The 22,950-nt window shown below is 36.8% G+C and overlaps 2 protein-coding genes and 1 pseudogene across 3 annotated transcripts in view; 2 read left to right on the top strand and 1 right to left on the bottom strand.

The window, feature by feature from the left end:
• LOC127437121 (peroxisome proliferator-activated receptor alpha-like) overlaps positions 1 to 5,804 on the top strand; it is a 47,738-nt gene extending 41,934 nt beyond the window's left edge. Inside the window, exon 8 of the mRNA XM_051691822.1 lies at positions 401 to 5,804. Within this exon, the coding sequence (XP_051547782.1) occupies positions 401 to 645 (245 nt within the window). The 3' untranslated portion in view covers positions 646 to 5,804. The remainder of the gene's footprint in view (positions 1 to 400) is intronic.
• The window catches only part of LOC127437619 (tyrosine--tRNA ligase, mitochondrial-like), a 145,884-nt pseudogene continuing 128,490 nt past the window's right edge, over positions 5,557 to 22,950 (top strand).
• Positions 18,173 to 22,950, bottom strand: part of LOC127437130 (E3 ubiquitin-protein ligase RNF19B-like) — a 127,035-nt gene continuing 122,257 nt past the window's right edge. For both annotated transcript variants that reach the window (XM_051691838.1, XM_051691834.1), the window contains exons 2-4: positions 21,707 to 21,810; positions 19,024 to 19,173; positions 18,173 to 18,940 (exon numbers count right to left, since the gene is read on the bottom strand). In XM_051691838.1, coding sequence (XP_051547798.1) covers positions 18,488 to 18,940; positions 19,024 to 19,173; positions 21,707 to 21,810 — 707 coding nt within the window. In that variant the 3' untranslated portion in view covers positions 18,173 to 18,487. The remainder of the gene's footprint in view (positions 18,941 to 19,023; positions 19,174 to 21,706; positions 21,811 to 22,950) is intronic.

Raw genomic sequence — 22,950 nt, 5'->3', positions numbered from 1 at the left:
CACCCTTGCAACTATGTGGTAATGTCATAACAAGCACTCAGAACACCTTAGCAACCACATAAAAATACTCAAGCAAACATTTAGAATACCCTAGCAACCATCTGCAATACCATAACAACTGCCCAGAACACTCAAGCAACTGCATACCAACATACTAACCACCACTTAGGACACCTTAGCAACTGCAAAGCAACGCAGCAACCACCAGAACATCATAGCATCTCTATGGCGAGTTTTGCATTGGCAAGCACCACTCTTGTTTTCTTCAGAAAATGTAACATTCTAGTTCCTAGTTAAACAAGTATTACCATTATTGAAAAGAATCCACCAGCTTTTGTTTGCCAGTGATGTCATTCAATAGACCTGAGCTAATCTGTTTCTTACCCGCCTTGTCTTCCAGATCGGCCAGGGCTGGTGAATGTCCCACACATCGAACGTATGCAGGAGAGCATCGTTAACATACTTCAGCTACATCTTAAGAGCAACCATCCCGATAATGACTTCCTGTTTCCTAAACTCCTACAGAAACTAGTGGACCTACGGCAACTGGTTACGGAGCACGCTCACTTAATACAGGAAATCAAGAAGACAGAAGACACGTCGCTGCATCCCTTACTGCAAGAAATTTACAGAGACATGTACTGAGTTGAGTTTGGCAATCTGAGGCTCTCAAACGGAATGTAGACCATGAACGGTTCCATATTCTAGTTTATTTCTGGAAAGGTATGGAAAAGGACATTCTCGGAGAGGGACGTTGCTCTTAGGGGCCCTCCAAACTCTGATCACTTTTAAGGGGCTTCATGTGAACCACTATTCCTGTGATTTGGTGGGATTCTGGACAAAATGCAATGATGGTGAAATGCATGGAAAAGGACTTAAGGGCTCAAATGGCAGTGTCCGTGTTTGTTGGTTTATAGAAAAACTTAAACAATGCCAGCTGAAACTGGACCTGTTTTTTTTTTTTTGTTTTGTTCTTTGGTATTTTTTAAAAATGCTTATTGGCTTGTTTAGGCCAGAAACTGTGAATATAAACCCTAAAATCAACTACTTCATATAGAAATATTGATTTTTGTATTTACACAGTAAATGTTAATAGCGAGAACTACCAGCCCACACATTTTCAGCAAGACCACCCAAGTGACTTCGAAAATAGATTTATCATAACTAGTGAAACTGGTCATTTTGTATCGCTACAGGGATTTAAACTGTTTCAAGCTTAACATTTTTACAAACACAGATTTGTATTTTTTTAACCTGCTAACATCAAGCACTGGGCAAACATAAACAAAGAAATTGCATTTTGATATCTCAATCAGTTTCCAGCATCCGTATTTCAACTATTTATTCTCCTACCATAAAACTTGACCTGTCATTATTTGTATAGCTCTCTAAATCACATACACTGTATCCTAATCAGGCAAAACAAGTTTCCAGCATCAAGTAATTTGTCATTTCACACTGAAAGCTAAAATGATGTGCAATGTGATAAAATCAGCGAAAACGCTATGTGATTCAATAATATCAGCAAAAATGCTGCGTGACACAATAAAATCAGCAAAATGCTGCATGTTATGGAAAAATAGGCAAAAATGCTATGTGATGCAATAAAATCAGCAGAAATTCGGCAGGACGCAATAAAATCAGCAAAATAGCTGCATGACGCAATTAAATTTCAGTAAAAATTCTGGTGCATGACGAAATAAAAACACCTCGAAATTCTGCGTGATATTATCAAATCAGCAAAAATGCTATGTGATGCAATAATATCAGAAGAAATTGTGCGTGACGCAGTATAATCACAGCAAAAATGCTGTGATGCGATAAAAACACAGTGAAATGCCACGTGACGCAATAAAATCATAGCGAAAATTCAGTGTGATGTGATGAAATCAAACCGAAAATACTGACATGATTAAAATCACACCAAAAATGCTGCATGACGTGATAAATTCACAGCCAATCAGAACATATTTGATGTTTAATAAGCAGCTAAATGGAGCTTGATTTAGACCAATGAGATTTTACCATGGGCGGGGCTACACAGGACAACGCGACAAAATATTGTGTTACGTCGCAGCTGGTTAGGACAAAATTCAAATGTATTTGGACGAGAGGATTTATCACATGCTGCTTAATTGCATCACGCCTGGTTAGGACAAGATATTAGCATCACGGTAACCTGGACATCGCGACTATCAGTGCAACTTTCAAGCAAAAAACGCAGTGCCCATATTCCTATACCTCATGACCGAAGCCTTTGGACGTACACTTGCTCTAATAGGTTGTGCTGTGCTCTTAAATGAATTATATGGCAATAAAAGGGCTACATTTTTGCTTTGCACACTGAACTCAACAGAAAAATTGGTGAATTTGCATATATTATATTTAATATTTATATGTAAAGTAGACTTCATTAAGGTCAAGTTTGAAATAGTTCTCAAAGCTCCACACCCACAAACCCCTCTCCCGAAAATACTCGGCCGGAAACAAATTTTTTCCACAGATTTCCTCTGAAAACCACCGTGCCTACTCTTGTGTGAATAGTGAACTACAGTGAACTTTCAAACGGGTGCATTTTCGAACTGTACTTTTCTATAAAAAGCTAATTGTGTACAATTGTACCTGCAGTTATCTACGTTAACAGATGCAAAAACTTGAATTTTTAGTTTTCCACATGTCACAAGCTACCCGTCCCAAAGTTGTTAATCGTTACGAGTGATAACAGATTATCGTCACTCTTAACTTTAAGAAATTGCTCAAATCTTTAACTACCTTTAATGCAAGAAAAGTTGGGAAAAAAATATCTTGGTCACTACTCAGGGTGTTCACACTAACAAGGATTTTAGTTTTGAAAATATTTTTTTTGATTTTCCGTTTCAGTTTATTTTTTATTTTTAATTGTTCGTAAATAGTTTTTAAAATGTATGTATTTCAGTGTTTTTGTTTTCATCCCCAGCAACACAGCACTGTAAATAGTTTGTCAATATGAGTTTCGCACAAAACTAAAGAAGGTCAGAAACTTCAACAAGCCAAGTTGGTTGTTTCATACGTCAATCAGATAGCCGATCTCGTATTTAAAAAAATCGTAGACATTCTCTGTAAGTTTGAGTTTTCGTTCGTATTTTAGTGCACATTTATATTGTCAGTTTAGTTTTCACTCTTTAGCAAACTCCCTTTTTTATTTTTGGATTAACAAAAAAATATAATTTTTCACTGCTAGTTGTCTTTGCGATAGTTTTCGCTAGCAATAATAGCTTTGACACTAGCAGCATTTTAAATCGCTAAACGTCTCTAAGTCACAGTACATTTGGTTGCTAATAGGTTCCTACTCAACAAGTTGACGAACTTTATTGCACCATAAGCAGGGCCGGACTGGCTGTCGGGAGATTTCCCGAACAGCCGTTCAAAGTAACGGCCGCGGCACATGGGCGGACTGGCCATCGGGAGAACCGGGACTTTTCCCGTTATGCAGAACGGGCCACAAAACGGGGCAGCAATATGCAGAAAAGGACAGCGAAACCACCCCCACCCCCCACTCAACAACTTTTGGCCCAGATTCCCCCCCCCACCAGTTTCTATGTAAACTCCCGGACCGATTTCTCTTCCCAATCTGCCTCTGACCATAAGTGGTCGCTGTTGCTCACGTCACCGGAATTGCTAACTCTAGTTAGCAAAAACATTTTGTTGCTACCTTTTTTGCAAAGGGACTTTAATGCACTTAAAGTGTCAAATGTTTGATTTTTAACTGGAATTGTTATAGCTTTGTATCCCATCTATCATCTAACTTTTGATGAATGCTTTGTAACGGCTCAGATATTGAACAAACGGCTCGGTATTATTGTTATATTATTATATTGTTAATTAAATTGAATCTTTTTATACTAAAGCAAATGTATCTTTATTAATATATAGCAGGTATTGTGAAATGAATGAGTTTTATGCAGTTCAGTGTAAATATGTGGAACGAGCAACCCGGTAGCAACTTGATTTGCCATCTAAAGACGCTTGGGAATTTGTGTTGCAATTTCCACATTCCTTTTGATTTTCCAGTGTGGAAGACCTGTACTCCTTTCAGTGCAAAATATTAAATGGAGCGGGCTGAGCTGTCCCTCGATTTTTTTTATGTTGTTAGATATTAACAAGCAAAATGTAATAACTTACTCCGCCTTTGTAGCAACTTTCCCTTTCTGCTGATGTCACCAAGCCCTCTTTTTTTCCAACCACCTGCCATATGAAGACCACTTTTCACCATTGAAACAATTCCTGATTCATCAAATCAAGTCCTGTCCTAAATTTTTTTTGTCCTATGAGATGTTTTGGGTCCTCAGTTGATGTACTGTACTGTGGTAGTCTTGTAATCAACAATGGCGATACTAATGAACAAACTGTATTGATAGTTTAGATTATCTATACTGCCATGTGACACACGTCAAGCCAAATGGTGTATAAATCAGCAAAGCACTATTAGGACATTTTCGTAAATTCATAAATGCAGTAAAATCACGTTTAGTGTGCATTGTTTATATTTTTCCTTCTTGTTTGTGAGTTTTTCTCTTTTTTTTTTTCTTCATTTTTGTCTAGTAATTATTTTCAAATCAGTTTATATGCTTACAATAATGCTGAGTGATTTAATGATGGTTGTTTGATGTGTAAATGTGGCTGTTTTAAAACGTTTGAATCCATTAGAATGCCGTGAGTCCTCGTGAATTGTCACTTGTTAGTATAATCATGTTTGGAATGGAACACTACAATACTACTTAATAAATACTGTGCAAAATGTACTGTAGACTGCATACTACATTTTAAAAGTAGCATGTGAAACAGTATGCATTATGCAATGAAAACTCTTCAAACATTAGTATGTTATACTGATGTCACATGACCTTATCACATCCGGTTATCGAAAATAATAATAATAATAAAAAATGGTCGCATACATTTTTTTTAATTTTTTTTTGCATTTTTTTTATTTATTTTTTTATCCAATTGTCTGCTAAATACATTAATAAATTCAAATTAACTTATGGCAGTCTAATTAAATAATGAGTCAAGAAAGAGATGTTAAAATCACTGTTGTAAAATGCATATTTTAGCAAATGTAGTTGTTCATCTGGGGATGCATGCACAAAATGTGCATATGCACAGTATACATACTATATACTACAAAAATAGTAAGAGTAGAATGGTAGTATGCTATTCCGAACATAACGCATATCTCTTCCTGAGCCTTTGATACAGATTGTAGAATATTGAATGAACACAGAGCAGTTTGTTATGGCACAGCTGAATGGCATATTTTAAAGCATTCATTTTTGGAGTACTCTACAAATATTATCATAATCCTCACTTCACAATATCTCCCAGAGTAAAAAGTGACAGATGTATGCATCAAGTATTAATTTTTCTTTATGTGTTTAATTCATTGATTAAAATGAAATGTTAGATTGTCAGATTAAAAGTGACACTTTGCTTTTCTTACTAGAAGGGATTTTAACAATGTCATATCAGGGAATTTTGTCATGGTCTTCCCATAGCCCTGTAGCACAGGTTATAGTAATGTACTGTTCTGCCTTTGTCGTTTCTAATAAATGCAAAAAGCTGGTTGTTACACAGATCTGTGAGGTTTGTACTAGCTGTTGATTATAAGTATAATGATGCACAAAAGCATCAGTGGTGGTGTTTATTTTCATTTTTGTATGTTTGATTTGTTTAAGATGGTTTAACAACTAGATAAATGTTTGAAAAATGTATATATATATATATATATCTAGTCCTGTCTCAGAATAAAAGGTATCTTTGTAAAACTCAAACATTTTGATTTTTTTCACAAAACTCAACTCATTGCATAAAGCTCTCCAGTGGTGTAAAATCAGACAGCTCTTGGATTATAATGTGCAATATATGCTTTATAACCACATTATATTAAAACTTTAAAGTCCACTGATTATTACAAATGTGGTATATAGACAAAACTGCCTTCAGTATTATACTTTTATAACAATATAGCCCACTCTTTAACTATTATACTGTATACACTCCATACGCTCACTATAATACATATAAAAAATTCAACAGATAATTAAAACATAATGAATAATTATAGTATTAAATAAAATAAACAACAAAAAGAAATAGTCTAACAGCAACTTGTTGAACTTATTATATCAATGGTAAATAAAAGTATATTTGTACATGTATTTTCATCTACATTTAAATATTTCATGGTTATACATTTTAGGGTTGTATTTGTGTTTAATGTTCAGAGCGGGAAGACTGCCGAGAGACAGCGACTCTCCCCGGCCACGGTGGAGTGGAACGCCCGCGTGATCCTGGAGAGCATCCAGCGGGTGTTCACCAACCATAAGGTGTATTTCTGCCCGGACCCGAGTAAACTGGGCCGGGTGACAGTGCTGAATAATTCCAGCTGGTATAAGTACAGGCACGTGGTGCGGTTTTTGTCGGAGGTGTTTTCAGATGGGCATCCTGCTCAGCAGACACAGCGTTCAGTCACGGGTAAAGGGCGCAGAGGGCATGAGTTACACCAAGTTCTCATACCAGCTCTTCCAGGCCTTTGAGTCATTTGTTCAGGACTCTCTTGTGAAGACTGGGAATTGGCAAAAACAAAAGAACTCTTAGGAGAGGGCTGTTTATAAATGGAGATTATGTTGCAATTCTTAATAAAGTGCACTGCCAAATTGGTGCTCGACCATAGTTCATTTTTTGGTCCCATTGACTTCCATTGTAAGTGCCTCGCTGTAACCCAGATTTTTGCTTTTTTTAAAGAAAAGGAGGGTCAAGTCAAAATGATTTTTTGTGGTATTCAACATTATGCCACAAATGCTGTTGATTGAGCTTCACTTGTATTGAACCTGGAATATTTCTTCTGTAACTGTATTTTCTGTTTAATTGTCTGATGTATGTGTTAGTATACTAATCTGTATATCAGCAGCATAGCTAGACCCTGGCTGATAGGGCTGAAGCCCCGGATGTTTTGTTAATACCCCCAAATGTTTTTTGTGATGAAAAAAAAAGAGAGAGAAAAAAGTAAGGCTTAATGTTAATTACATCAGGGTACAAAAGCAACAAGGCAGGCTGCAATTCTGGCTTCAAATGTAAATTAAATATAAATATATTCCGATCAGTGAGCCCAACATGCATTAATTGACAGTTCACATTTTGACTTTTACCTGCTGTTCGTGCTCAAGTTCATCAGACACGTAACGAACATCTCGAGTGGGAGCTTTTTGTTTTCTCTCATGGGGGTGCAGCTTTTCTGTATCAGAGGCACCGAGGTTTTATTATGCAAGCCTTATTTCTAAATCTATAATCTATAAGCCTCATTTCTAATCTTCCTTTGTTCACAATCCACACACCAAGTAGATTTTAATGCATGCTCCAGTCATCTTGTTCGGTTATTCGGGTTTAGTCAGGAGTCGGTACGCGGGAATAAAGCATATTTATTGCAATGGAATTCCCTCAAACAACTCATAATACCAGCACAGTGAGATAAAAGCTTTCAAAATGATAAAATCTCACATTAAAGTCAAACAAAAATGATCCAAATACTTGTTCACATTTCCACGTCATGTGCGTGGAGTTACACTGCTGCGTTTAAATAGCCTCTTTGGGGTGCCTTGATTTTTAAATGGTTTAAAATCAAATGACATTGAACTTGTCTAATTATTGTACTTACGTAAGTCTGCATACCAGAGCAAAAGGGGAAAAAACACTCTCTTACCGTTTATCAAGCGTTGAAACTTTGCTTTGTTAAAAACAACCTGGAATCATGAAACCCAACGCAGGTGTTTCGAGAAGCATTTATAAAATATAAAAAAAAATTGTTTTAACTTTACTCGGTGATCCCACGATAACATTTTATAGCCACGTTAAATAAAATAAAAAAATAAGATTTCTAGATTAAAGTCGTAATATTTTGCGAATAAAGTAAAAAGGATGAGAATATAGTTGTAGCATTATGAGATTCAATTCAAATGAGAAAAAGTATATTGTGTGAATAAAGAAGAAATATTCAATATTAGGCCAAACAGAGCGTCATTATCACAACGACAGAATGGACGCCGAGCCAGCGGCTTCATTAATGTAAGAGATGGATGTGGAGAATGTAATAGTATATAAAATAGGATTTAGCAATAAAGAAATCCTTGGTCTTTTGGTGCATCAGAGTTATTAGTATCCGGACTCCGCAGCAGTTATGTAGGAAATTTAATTTATTCAGGAGAAATAACCAGACAGATTCGAGCTGTCCCGATCGGTGTAGTTATTGGGATTTCCTCTCTAAACAATACTGTAACTGAGGAGATGTTGCCACATACGATGTCTTGATATGGACTTATATAATTCACAGCAGTTCCAGTTATTTTTCACTTCACTTGAATGTGAGCCTATATCTGGCGCCTCCCTTTACAGGCGCCCACATGTTGAAAACTCTTTACTAATGCACACCTCATTCATTAACAAAGAGCTCACAAAAACTTCCCACAAATTCAGCTCGGTTGTACAGCCATGTTATCTCCCTGGTTAGTGATGATGTATGTAAAGACCCAGACCCTCCACTTTACTGTTGTCCACCACATTTGGCACAGGGCCTTTCCTTTCGATTTATTCTCAAAATATTATGACTTTAATCTCATAATGCTAGACTTCTCATAATTTTTACTTTATTCTCAAAATATTATGATAAATGACACTTGCAAATTTAAATTGTTAAATGACTTTGATTTTATTGTTAGCGTTAGTTTCTGCACAATGAACAGTGAGACGACAAGTTCTCGCTTTGATTCGCAATTTAAATTAAAACATGTTTGATTCGTTTATTGTGCGCCTGACATTCGCTCATATGAAGTTCTGAACCGGTGTCTGTGTTGCGCTTAATATAATTATTAATTGACAGGTAGGGTGGTCATTTTTTAAGTCATGGAAGGAAGAATTCTTCTTATTTTTATATTATAATATTGCCTGTGGGCTAAGCCCCGGATGACACAGAAGTCTAGCGATGCCCCTGCTGTATATTTAAAACATCTGTCTATTTAACACCTTTAGCTTGACATGTCACAGGTACCTTAAACTCTTTACCTTCCTGCTGCTGGCTGAGGTGGATAAAGTGATGGAACAGCAGAGGCAAGATCACAAAGGCCTTGCCGCTGAGGTAACTAAACTCATCCACAGGAAAGAAGGGCTGAAGAGCACCAAAAGGCAAGAGCAACTATTCTCTAGTTTTGCCATAAGACATTATGCAAGATCTTATAATGATCATATAATTTTAATGACCATGACTATAATAGCTAAAGCAGTCTTTTGTAATGTGTGCCAAAGAATGAATTGCAGAGGGGCAGGAAGTTCCTGTTAAATTAAAAAGTGTTTTATATCATTTTGAAATTTCATTGTGTAGGATCGATGATTGTTTCAATATTCTGTAAGGAAAGAAACATTTTCAATTCTTTTAACAGTTTTAGTGTAATAAAATCACTTATTAACCTTTTCTGTGTAAAGAAATATAAAATGTACAACTACGTTGCCATGATGACGTATTGCTGTAAACCCTAAAACGATGATTTAAACAACTTTACAACTCAAATAATACACAAGTTTTAACAGAAGAATTAATGTAAGTACCAGCTTTCATAAAACTATAAGCTTCACATTTCTGCTTTTAAACCCTCCAAAAATTGGCCCCATTGACTTCCAGAATCAGAATCAGAATCAGAATCAGAATCAGAATCAGAATCAGAATCAGAATCAGAATCAGCTTTATTGCCAAGTTTGCTTACACATACAAGGAATTTGTCTTGGTGACAGAAGCTTCCAGTGCACAACAATACAGCAACAAGACAGAGATAATAATAAAAAAAAAAGAATAAAAATAAAATGTTTATAGAAAATAAAGTATATATAGAAATACACAGTAGGACAATATATATATATACAGTTGCAATCAAAAATATTCAACCCCCCTGACCAGCAATACATTCTGGTGATGTGAATTAAAACACATCAACTAAAACCTCAGTAAACAGTCACAGTAAGTTTTTAATACACATTTGAGTGATTTTGAGAACAAAGAGTTCAGTTTACCCAAATTTTTAAATAAAAAATAACTAATTCTCTCCACAAATGTCATGTCAAAAATATTCAACCTCCAAAGTCAATCATTTGTGGAGCATCCTTTATCCTTAATAACAGCAAATAAATGTTTCAGGTAAGTGTCCTCAGGCTTCGGACACCTCTCTATTAGAATTTGTACACATTTCTCATGAGCAAAAGCTTCCAGCTCATTGACATTCTTTGGTTTCTGTGCTGCCACTGCTTCCTTGAAATCCCAACAAAGGTTTGCAATGGGATTTTAATGATGGACTGAAAGGGGCATTTAAGGACATTCCACGACCTATCCCTGAACCAGATTTTGGACAACTTGGATGTATCCTTGGTGTTACGGTCTTGCTGGAAAGTCCAGTGATCACCGAGCTTCAATTTACACACTGAAAGCATCACATTTTTCATGCCAAAATGGCCTGATACCTGAAAGAATCCATGGTGTCAGTCACATAGTCAGGATAGCCGCAAAACATCCCCATAACAGGACTGACCCACCTCCATGCTTGACTGTGGGGATGGTGTCGCTCTTGTCATCACCTTGTCATCTTACTCCAGACGTACTGCTGACCCATGGGTCTAAAACTCATTTTCAGTTTAGTGTCATACGTCTATAAAACCTTCTTCCAGGACTCCACGGGTCTTTCCTAATTACTTCTTGAATATTCAAGTCAACATTTCCCTTGGTGAAGTTTTGCTTTCTTCCACACCCCAAGAAGGTTGCTGTTGTACCATATTTAAAAAATGTATGAATGGTGCTGCCAACTTTGTCTATTGGAAATTGAAGTGCCTTGGAAATGTACTTTTAGCCATGACCTTTCTTGTGTAATGAAATAATCTCCTCTATTAGCTTTTGAGACAGCTTATTCTTAATTGCATTTTTTGCATAGAAATAAATTTTTTCTTACAACGCTAAACTTACATTTTAAAACTTAAATAAGTGCCCTTGCAGATTGATTACTTAATTTTGTTTTAAAACAATTACTTGTGTAGCCTTACATATTTAAGAAACAGCTACATGCAATAGGTGTTGAATAATTATAACATAGCTGTGTTTTTAATAAAAAATTAAAATCCTGCTATTTAGAAATATTAGGTTATATATTCACACTATGACTTTGAATGTGTCACTCAACTGATATAGAGGTAAGTTTAAAAATTCTGGGTCATCAGAAAAGCTTACCTTTGTAAATCCTTACTGTCTTGGGGGCGTTGAATAATTTTTGCAACTGTATATATATATATATATATATATATATATATATATATATATATATATATATATATATATACGTATGTACAACATACAAATACAAATCTGTTATATACAGAAGCAAGGGAATGTATTGGCAGAAGAGGTATGGTATATTGGATAAATATAAATAGACTAAGCTGTGTATTGCACATTAATTATTGCTCAATGGGGCAGTTTTAACTGTTCATGAGATGGATAGTCTGAGGGAAAAAACTGTTCTTGTGCCTGATGGTTCTGGTGCTCAGAGCTCTGAAGCACCAGCCAGAAGGCAACAGTTCAAAAAGGTAGTGGGCAGGGTGAGTGGGGTCCAGTGTGATTTTCAGTGTGAGTGGGATCCAGCCTTTTTCCTTACTCTGGAAGTGTACAGTTCTTGAAGGGAGGGCAGGGGGCAACCAATAATCCTCTCAGCAGTCCGAACTGTCCATTGTAGTCTTCTGATATCCAAACCAGATGGTTACTGAAGTGCAGAGGACAGACTCAATGACTGCTGAATATAACTGTATCAGCAGCGCCTGTGGCAGGTTGAACTTCCTCAACTGGCGAAGGAAATACAACCACTGCTGGGCTTTTTTCACAAAGTCAACGTGGGTCTCCCACTTCAGGAGCAGTGAGATGGTAGTGCCCAGGAACCTGAATGACTCCACTGCTGCCACAGTGCTGTTTAGAATGGTGAGCGGGGTCATTGTTGGGGTGTTCCTCCTGAAGTCCACATTCATCTCTACTGTTTTGAGCGTGTTCAGCTCCAGGTTGTTTTGACTACACCAGTGAGCCAGCCGTTCAACCTCCCTTCTGTATTCAGGCTCATCTTCATCTTGGATGAGGCCGATGACAGTAGTGTCATCTGCAAACTTCAGGAGCTTGACAGAGGGGTCCTTGGCGGTGCAGTCATTGGTGAGGAGGGAGAAGAGTAGTGGGGAGAGCACACATCCATGGAGGGCACCAGTGCTGATTGTACAGGTGCTGGAAGTGAATTACCCTTTTTTACTAACTACTGCCTGTCTGTCAGAAAGCTGGTGATCCACTGACAGAGAGCCATGGGAACAGAGAGTTGGTGTAATTTTATTCTGGAGAATAGCTGGGATGATGGTGTTGAAGGCCAAACTGAAGTCCACAAAAAGGATCCTTGCATATGTCCCTGGTCTGTCCAGATGTTGCAGGATGTGATGCAATCCCATGTTGACTGCATCATCCACAGACCTGTTTGCTAGATAAGCAAATTGCAGGGGATCTAGAAAGGGTCCAGTGATGTCGTTCAGGTGGGTCAACACCAGTCTCTCAAATGATTTCATGACCACAGACGTCAGAGTGACGGGTCTGTAGTCATTAAGTCCTGTGATTTTGGGTTTCTTTGGGACAGGAATCATGATGGAGCATTTGAAGCAGCAGGGAACTTCACACTGCTCCAGTGATCTGTTGAAGATCAGTGTGAAGATGGGAGCCAGTTGGTTAGCACAGGATTATAGACAAGTGGGTAAAACACCGTCTGGGCCCTGTGCTTTCCTTGTATTTTGTTTCCGGAAGACCGGCACACATCCTATTCGCAGATCTTAAATGCAGGTTGAGTAGCAGGAGGGGGGAGAAGGGGGGTTGCAGGAGGTGTTGATGTTTGTGTGAAGTGGTCAGAGCAGCTATGGGGTGTGAGACTGGTCCTTTCAAATCTGCAGTAAAACACATTAAATTCTTCAACTAGTTGTTGGTTCCCTACAGTGTTGGGGGATGGTGTCTTGAAGTTAGTAAATTCTTTCAGGCCATTCCACACTGATGCAGGGTTATTAGCTGAAAAGTTGTTTTTCAGCTTATCAGAGTAGCTTCTTTTAGCCACTCTGATTTCCTTGTTCAGTGTGTTCCTGGCCTGATTGTACAAAATGTTATCCCCAATTCTGTAAGCATCCTCTTTGGCCTGACGAAGCTGCCTGAGTTTTGCTGTAAACCATGGTTTGTCATTGTTGTATGTTAAATAAATTCTAGTAGGAATGCACATATATCATCACAGAAACTGATATATGAAGTCACAGTATCTGTGAGCTCATCCAGATTGGTGTCTACAGCCTCAAATACACTCCAATCAGTACAGTCAAAGCAGGCTTGTAGTTCCCGCTCTGCTTCATTGGTCCATCTCTTTACAATCTTTACTACAGGTTTAGCTGATTGTAGTTTCTGCCTGTAGGTTGGAAGAATATGAACCAGACAGTGATCAGAGAGTCCCAAAGCTGCTCTAGGGACAGAGCGATATGCATCCTTTATTGTTGTGTAGCAGTGATCCAGGATATTTCTGTCTCTGGTGGGGCATGTAATGTGCTATCTGTATTTTGGCAGTTCCCTGGTGAGGTTAGCTTCATTAAAATTTCCCAGAATAATAATAAGTGAGTCCGGGTATTGTTGCTCCATGTGTGTGATCTGATCAGCCAGCTGTTGCAGTGCTGTGCTCACACGCAATTGTGGAGGAATATAAACACTCACCAGAATAAACGAGGGAAAACTCCTGCAGTGAGTAGAAAGGCTTACAGTTGATAAAGAGCGCTTCCAGATTTGGACAGCACATCTTCTTTAACATTGTTTCATCTGTACACCAACTTTCATTGATTTAAAAGCATGTTCCACCGCCTCTCGTTTTCCCTGTTAACACTGCAATGCGATCCACTCTGAACAGCTGGAAGCCCGGCAGATGTAACGCGCTGTCCGGAATGGCTTCACTCACCCAGGTTTCTGTGAAGCCCAAAGCAGCAGATTTTGAAAAGTCCTTGTTTATATGGGTGAGGAGATGTAGTCTGACCGTTTTGTTAGGGAGAAAGCGGAGATTCGCTAGATGAATATTTGGCAGTGCTGTTCGAAAGCCATGCTGCCAGAGCTTGACCAGCTTGAACAACACAGCTGCGCCTCTGACTAATATGTCCAGCAAAGCGTCCGATTAGTCCAAAACCGGGAAAAGATTGTCTGGTATGTGCTGCCGAATGTTCAGCAGTTCGTCCCTGCTAAAACTGATTGTAAAAAATTACTAAATGCAGGATAAACAAACAAAAACAATGAAAGAACTGGAGAGCTCCGCACCGAGGCAGCCATCCGTGGCGCCATCTTGATATCTATATTGTAAGTGTCTCACTATAACAGATTTTTTTTTTTTTTTAATTTTAAAGAAAAGGAGGGACAAGTCTTAATTAATTTTTGTGGTAATCAACATTATGACACACATTCTGTCAATCGAGCTTAACTTGTATTGAACCCGGAATATTCCTTTAACATGATTACATCCTCCATCCTCATTAATCATGCTCCATGAAAAGCGCTTTACAAATAAAATTGACTTGACCTGACCATAAAATTGCATTCATTACAATTTATGGGGTCTCAAAAGATGCAAGATATTTGTAAATGCATGCAATGTTACAATTAGGTGTAATACGAGTGGGGTATCCCTGACAAGATTTTGTATTTTGCAGTACCAAAAATGAACTTTGAGGTTTTTCCAGTTGATGGTAAATGCTTTATAATTCTGCTCATCTATTTGATCATTTGTCTCGTTTACTGTGGGAATGAGTTTTTCCTATTTGTGTCCTTCTGTAGGGATAAAAATACTTTTAATAAGAAGGCCCTTTAATAGATCAAAAAACATACTTAAAATTGAAGTATGCCTATCAGGTTGATACTTACCTGAGCACCAATACTCACTCAACCAATATACTATAATCATAAAATCTGAGGTCTTATATACTGTATTCTGCACTTATGTTCTGATTGGTATATTGTAGTGACATATCGTACAGTGTGTGAATGTCAATTCATTATAAAACAGAAGAGAAAAAAGACTTTAAAAGAAAAGGCCACATCTGGAACTGACAAATAAGAAGAAAAGTGTAGAATGGGCAAAAAATAAAAAAAAATAATAATAACTTAAATATTGGATGAAAATGTTTAGAAATGAGTATTGTGGATGGATGAATGAAAGTGTGCATAGGTGTTGAGCTGTTATTAGAAACATTTGGTTAGGAAATCCATGAGAAGTGTCTTACAAGTCAATCAGGGTTCCTGCGGATCTTTAAAAAAAGTCTTAAAATGTCTTGAATTCAGTTTTCTAAAATGTAAGGTCACAAGAAGCCTTAAATATCTTAAATGGTATAACAAAAGTCTTAATTATAATTTGTAGAGGTTTTACATTTTGAGAGCGGAACGACAAAGAAATTTCGATATCGTATTATTTGATTATTGAACTGCAAAGTCTGCAGTTGAATTAAATAAATGAATAGTCTGTATGTGCTGTGTGCTTCAAAGATATATTGAAAAATAAGCTAATTTTAGCCTAGCAGTCTGCCCTCATGACAACGGTGCTGATGCATCACGTGTGACTGGCCCACTCCCACTCTTCTCCCCTGTTATTTCCTGTCACCTCTCCTCTATACTGTCCACAATAAAGCCAAAAGCCCCCACCCCCCATAAAGGAAACATAAACCAATTTTAATATCAAACATAAATGATTAAATATAAATCTGTCTTGAACTCATTTAATGATTAACAAAATGAACAAAAATACATTTGTTGTGGTATTGACATATAGTATTGATTTTATTTGTTCAGGTCTTGAAAAAGGTCTTCAAAGCCTTAAATTTGATGTTTAAAAAAATGTGCAGCAACCCTGCCAGTGAAGAGATAAAACTCTCTTGAATGATCTTGAATTAATTGACTTCCTCACGGGTCATAGCTGCAAGTGTGATTCTTGGATAAACAGGAACTTTGAAGAATATTGGATTTATTTCAATTGAAAAGGTAATTTGTTGCATTTTTATTTTGTCAGTTTAAAGCATCCTTGGTGAAGAAGATTATTTTCTTTCGTAAACATAATTTTATAGTGATTCCAAACTTCTACAGTAGTGTAGCTGCAGTAGTTCTCATCAGTCAAGAAGTTACATTTATGCATTTGGCAGATGCTTTTATCCAAAGTGACTTACAGTGCCCTTATTACAGGGACAATCCCCCTGGAGCAACCTGGAGTTAAGTGCCTTGCTCAAGGACACAATGGTGGTGGATGTGGGGATTGAACCAGCAACCTTCTGATTACTAGTTCAGTGCTTTAGTCCACTACGCCACCATCACTCCAAGTTAGTTAAATATGAGTATATTTTATTTACTTTTTCTTTTCTCCTGGGTTTGTTGTAAGCAGGGAGGGAAGAAATGCTTTCTCGTTGATGTTGAACTTTGCCTGTGTGTTACTTATGTACAGAGAGTCACCAGTTCAGAATCACATGTACTTGAAAACAGCTGATAACCATCAAAACTTGACCCCTGGTTGAAACACCATATAAGGTTCTGGCCTGGTATTATCTAACAAAGGAGTGCAACGAGTGGTGTGTACTGTAGGTGGCAGGAGTGGATTACTGTAGATCTGCTAAAAGAAAAAAGATTCATGCACAATAAATGTATATTTAAATGTTGCTGTAACATTGCCATGGTCTTCCTTTTACCTCGATATAAAAGCAGCAGTGTTTACACTGCTAGACTTACTTTCTGCATCCCAAAAGAAAGAAAACAAGGTTTTAACTTAGTCTAACTTTCTTTCTAGTAACTAACACTAGTAAGACTCACATTGCTGAAATGTTTGTCATATGTATGGTAATTTAAATCTACTTCATCAGTTTAAAATAATAAGTCTGATCCCTACCCCAAAGGCTCAAGGTGGAAGTGATAATGGAATTTACTGTGGTACACTTTCCGTTTCTTAGAGATCAGCATATACATGTTAATTTGAGTAAAAACTGGTACTTGATGTGATGATCAATCTATTGTTTTTGTCATTGATCATTATGACCTACAGATTCTCTCAACACATTTGCTGCCTTTGTTTTATGTAGAGATTGCTATGGATTGAAAGATTGTTGGATAATTTTGGTAGACTAAATTACATTTAGTGTCAGAATTCACTTTTTCATAATGAAGCAATAATATATATTTTTTGGGCATTTTTTGTTTTGTTTTGTTTTTTTTTACATTTATGATGGCTTTTTTATATAAAACAAACAACAACAATAACAAAATACTGACATTCTTTTATTCAAATACTTCAGTTTAACCAATTCATTAACACATCTGAATAATCAGAATGACAATTGTTGTGAAAACACCATAAGCAATGCTTTAAAGTGTCTGCAAAATGCTTTCAAAGTGATTCAACGTCAGCTTTATCATTTGAAGCTAGTGTTGAATGTGGATAAATCTAAGCTTATGATTTGTAAAAAATCAAAGAAATGTGAAATGGACTGAAAATATTTCCACTGCAGCAATGTTGCATATACTGTATGGTCTGTGGTCTCAGGATACTCATGACTGTTCATAAAGCTTATTTTGAAATGGAAAAAAGGTTTTAAGTCTTTAGCAATACATACATATATATACGTGTGTGTGTGTGTGTGTGTTTACATCTAATTGCTCCCTTTTTTCTGGGCCAGGTCTGTCTTGTAAAACACATTCAAATCTCAATGGGACCAGTGTGGTTAATTTTGTGTGGTAATGTGTTTAACAAGGCTTAAAAAAGAATATCAAGACCTTAATCATATTAAATAAAATAAAAACCTGAAATCTTTATTATGAGGGCATTTTACCCACCACATTTTGAATTTCAGGGACTATTTGTCACTTTTGGTTTCATTTTTGCTGTGAACCCCCTTAATTTCTGTTTATGGTAGACTTCAAGTAAGGCAGAAAAGCTAATACTGTATACTAATTCTGTGAGGTAAAGTCTTATGTGAGAAAAAGAGGTTGAAGTGCTTGAACTGTTTCACATTTTGTCTCTAAAGCTGCAAAAGAAAAACTGCAAAACTCTTTTTGTCCAAATATCATTTATTGATTTTTCATGCAATAGCTTTACAATTTTTTGAACGCAGTAGAATTGTTATTGCATAATACAATCCCATATTACATACGAAAAGCTATTTATTATTGCATAGAAGTCCATTTACTTGAGAAACCCACAAGAAGCACCAGCAGTCTAAACTAAGCAAACTGAAAAGAACAGAAACACTATTTATAATTCATTTAGGAGTAGTCCTTAAGATTTACATGCAATGCTCGTTATACTACCTATGCTTTCTGAAAAGTGTTCTGTAACATAATAATTGTCATTGTGTTTATCATTTATCAGTTAACTCTCCAAAATGGAATTGATGTCTGCCGTGGCGCCACACCATCTGAACAGAAAATAAAGTAATCACTTGTCCTCAAACAGTCAGGTGTGAGCTTCAGACAGACAAAGCAAAATTCTTTATTACATCTAGAACATACAATGTTTTTACATTTCTTTGTGTTGTGTGTAATCAGTGTGCCACACGTTGGACAAGCACGAACAGCCGGACATTCAATATTTCCAGCGTCTTGTAAAATAATATTTGTACAATCTCTCAGTAAATCCAGATCTTTGTTGCTGCATCCATCATTGTCACATCGATCAGAGCGAGGACGACGTCCTTTCCATTCTTTCTGACATTGCCAGCAGAACTCAAAGGTTTTTCCATTTTTAGCCGAACACACTGTGCATTCAACACAGATATTAGAGGAGTCGGATCTCTCAATGAACCAGTTACAACCAGGACACTAGAAAAGATTTCAAAGTGATTCATTTATAAGAACAATACTGATGTTACTCAGAATTAAAAAGGTATAAGGCATTTACTTACATTCTTGATGTCTACTATCTTTCTAGTAGCGTTGTTGGCAAGTGTTTCCTCAAAGTATTGTTGCTCTTCAAGTGTAAGTTTGGCTACATTACGGACTTCAGTGTAAGACCATTGTTTATCACACAAAGGGCATCTCAGATCCGCTTTTCCCTGCAATTTTTTTATTTACAAACATAAGAACAAAGAATCAAAGTACAGTCAAAGAATCTCAGTGTAACATCATGTTATATGATGAGGTAAATAGGAATTAAGCTAAAGACATATCAATGTTGTGTCATTCAATGTAGAACTCATTTTAGTGTATACAGTTGTGCTCAAAAGTTTGCATACCCTTGGAGAATTGGTAATATATGTACTAATTTTAAAGAAGACACGAGTGAGCAGGCAAAACACATTTCTTTTATTTCTTATGGGATTCATATTCAACTGTAGGTTATAACAGAATGGCACAATCATAAAACAAAACATGGCAACAAAGAAAAAAATGAAATGACCCCTGTTCAAAAGTCTGCATACCCTTAGTTTTTAATACTGTGTATTGCCCCCTTTAGCATCAATGACAGTGTGCAGTCTTTTGTAATAGTTGTCTATGAGGCCCCAAATTCTTGCAGGTGGTATAGCTGCCCATTCGTCTTGGCAAAATGCCTCCAGGTCATGCAAAGTCTTTAGTCGTCTTGCATGAACCGCACGTTTGAGATCTCCCCAGAGTGGCTCGATGATATTAAGGTCAGGAGACTGTGATGGCCACTCCAGAACCTTCACCTTTTTCTGCTGTAACCACTGGAGGGTCAACTTGGACTTGTGCTTAGGGTCATTGTCATGCTGGAAACTCCAAGAGCGTCCCATGCGCAGCTTTCATGCAGAAGAATGCAAACTGTCTGCCTGTATATTCTAATAACGTGTTACATTCATCTTGCCATCAATTTTCACAAGATTCCCCGTGCCTTTAGAGCTCACACACCCCCAAAACATCAGTGAGCCACCACCATGCTTCACAGTGGGGATGGTATTCTTTTCACTACAGGCCTTGTTGGCCCCTCTCCAAACATAGCACTTATGGTTGTTACCATAAAGCTCTATTTTGGTCTCGTCACTCCAAATTACAGTGTGCCAGAAGCTGTGAGGCGTGTGAAGGTGTTGTCCAGCATATTGTAACTGGGCTTTTTTGTGGCATTGGCGCAGTAAAGGTTTCTTTCTGGCAACTCGACCATGCAGCTCATTTTTGTTCAAGTATCGTCGTATTGTGCTTCTTGAAACAACCACACCGTCTTTTTCCAGAGCAGCCTGTATTTCTCCTGAGGTTACCTGTGGGTTTTTCTTTGTATCCCGATCAATTCTTCTGGCAGTTGTGGCTGAAATCTTTCTTGGTCTACCTGACCTTGGCTTGGTATCAAGAGATCCCCGAATTTTCCACTTCTTAATAAGTGATTGAACAGTACTGATTGGCATTTTCAAGGCTTTGGATTTCTTTTTATATCCTTTTCCATCTTTATAAAGTTCCATTACCTTGTTATGCAGGTCTTTTGACAGTTCTTTTCTGCTCCCCATGGCTCAGTATCTAGCCTGCTCAGTGCATCCACGTGAGAGCTAACAAACTCATTGACTATTTATACACAGACACTAATTGCAATTTAAAAAGCCACAGGTGTGGGAAATTAACCTTTAATTGCCATTTAAACCTGTGTGTGTCACCTTGTGTGTCTGTAACAAGGCCAAACATTCAAGGGTATGTAAACTTTTGATCAGGGCCATTTGGGTGATTTCTGTTATCATTATGATTTAAAAAGGAGCCAAACAACTATGTGATCATAAATGGCTTCATATGATCACTATCCTTAAATAAAAGACAGTTTTTTGCATGATCAGTCATATTTTCAAAATCAATGCCAAAATGTCACAATTTCTGCCAGGGTATGCAAACTTTTGAGCACAACTGTATATTCAAAATCTACAGTTACATGAAAGAACTGCTCATAGTGCAGACCAAGGATGGTTGTAACACTGGGTTAGTGGATTAAAACTTTCAGTAATTAGTTAAATCCATGTTGTCACTAAACTACTCTGTCTATTTTTTTTTAAAATAATGTTTTAACCAAGAGTATATTTAGAGTCAATAACTTTCAGTTCTTGTTTCCTCCTGTTCCATTTTTTTGCCAATTGACCTTTGTGTAGCCTGTTATATATATATATATATATATATATATATATATCATTCCTGTGTTTACTGCCAGTTTGCTATTGTATGCATGTATTGGTTATTTTGCTTAGTAGGGTTCATTGTATATACAATATCATTCCTGTGATTACATTACTTCAGTTGGGTTCTTTCTGTCACTGTACTGTAACATCTGACTTAATCACAGTAATGCCCAGAAAGTTTTAAGTAAAACAAGCCATTCTTGTTGGTTGCTTGATGTAGTATAGTAGATTGACTCAACTTAAGGCAATGCATGGTCATTATGCCAAATGGAATTGTTAAACTTTTTAAATGTTTTTATTTGTTTGTGTGCATTATTATTAAGGTTAAAATGTGTATATCAGGAGAACAGTCAACAGAACATAACATACTGTATGTACTTTTTGTTACAATTTCAGAGATTTCAGACCAACACTTTAACACCTCAGTTACAGCCATGCTTAATCTCACATATAATGTTCACTAAAAACTACACTTATCACTTACCTCGGTCAGCTGTATTCTACAGTAGTCTGTGAGTGTCTGCGGACCAGTGACGTGCCCACAGGATAATAACGCTCTTAAAATGTCAGGCTCATCATCATATGGATCTGATGGGGAAACAGTATATCATAAATATGACTTAACATTTTTAGTGCCAGTCTTGATGCAAACACTGTTGAGAACTGGTAACTGCATAAGGTCTAATATGCTTCATGCATTAGTATCAGTGTCACCTCAGATGGACTAGACCTCTTTCAAAAGTTTTTGGGTCATACCAATAATTTCGGCTTTGAAAGTTTAAAAAAAAAAAGCATATTTTCAAGCTAAATGATTTCAAAATTCAAATGTCCATCTGATTAAATGGTCCGGGTCGGAGTGGAAAATGACAGGGTGGACATTTAGTGGATAATTTAGCCCCTGTTATGTTCTGTGAATGATATATAGCAAATATATTTGAAGTGATGATTTTATTTCCGTCAACATCATATTGAAATTTTAAAATAACATTAACTTCCCCTATTTCTTCCCATTACAAGGTGGACAATAAATCAAATCTCTACTGTCTGTGTTTATGACACATTTACCACAAAAGAATACATAGCTATTGCGGGAAGGTAATCCTAAACAGCTTAGAAAAATGTAGAAATCAGATGATTTGGCACTTTTATTTGTCAAAGATGTTTGATATGCATGCAGCTGTAGAGACATGAGGAAATGACACTATAGTGCAACAAATTATATATAAATTGACTTTTAGACCCACAGCAGTTTGTAACATTATATAACGCCAAACCTATTAAATTAAACAATATAAATACTATCAATAACTTGGACTGAGGACTTAAATGTCACTGAATTGTAGAAATGGCGCTTTTATGAGATAACCACGTTTCAGTGCAATAAAAAGTCCACCTAACATTTGAAATTTAAAATGTCCTTCCTCAGATGATAAGATCGAAAGCAGTGGCGGGTATCAGTGAAACGAAAGTAAAAATGGAGAGAGAAGGAAACAACAAATTTTATAGGGTGTAAAAAGACCTGTTTTTATATTTGCGGATAAAACGGAACAGCCAATGTCGGCTGAAACTATTGTTTAATCGTGTAAAACGTGCATATAATTTTCTCTCTCTCTCTCTTTTTTTTTTTTTTTTTTTACATGGAAACCACATGCATTTAATGGTACTAGTTCTTCAAACATGCGTTCTTTGATTCATTTGTTCAAACTGTAACGCTCAAAGCAAATACTT

The sequence above is a fragment of the Myxocyprinus asiaticus genome, chromosome 48 (genome assembly GCF_019703515.2).
Source record: "Myxocyprinus asiaticus isolate MX2 ecotype Aquarium Trade chromosome 48, UBuf_Myxa_2, whole genome shotgun sequence".
Classification (NCBI taxonomy): Eukaryota; Metazoa; Chordata; class Actinopteri; order Cypriniformes; family Catostomidae; genus Myxocyprinus; species Myxocyprinus asiaticus.
The sequence above is the reverse complement of the archived record's forward strand: the minus strand, read 5'-3'. Positions and strand labels throughout refer to the sequence as shown.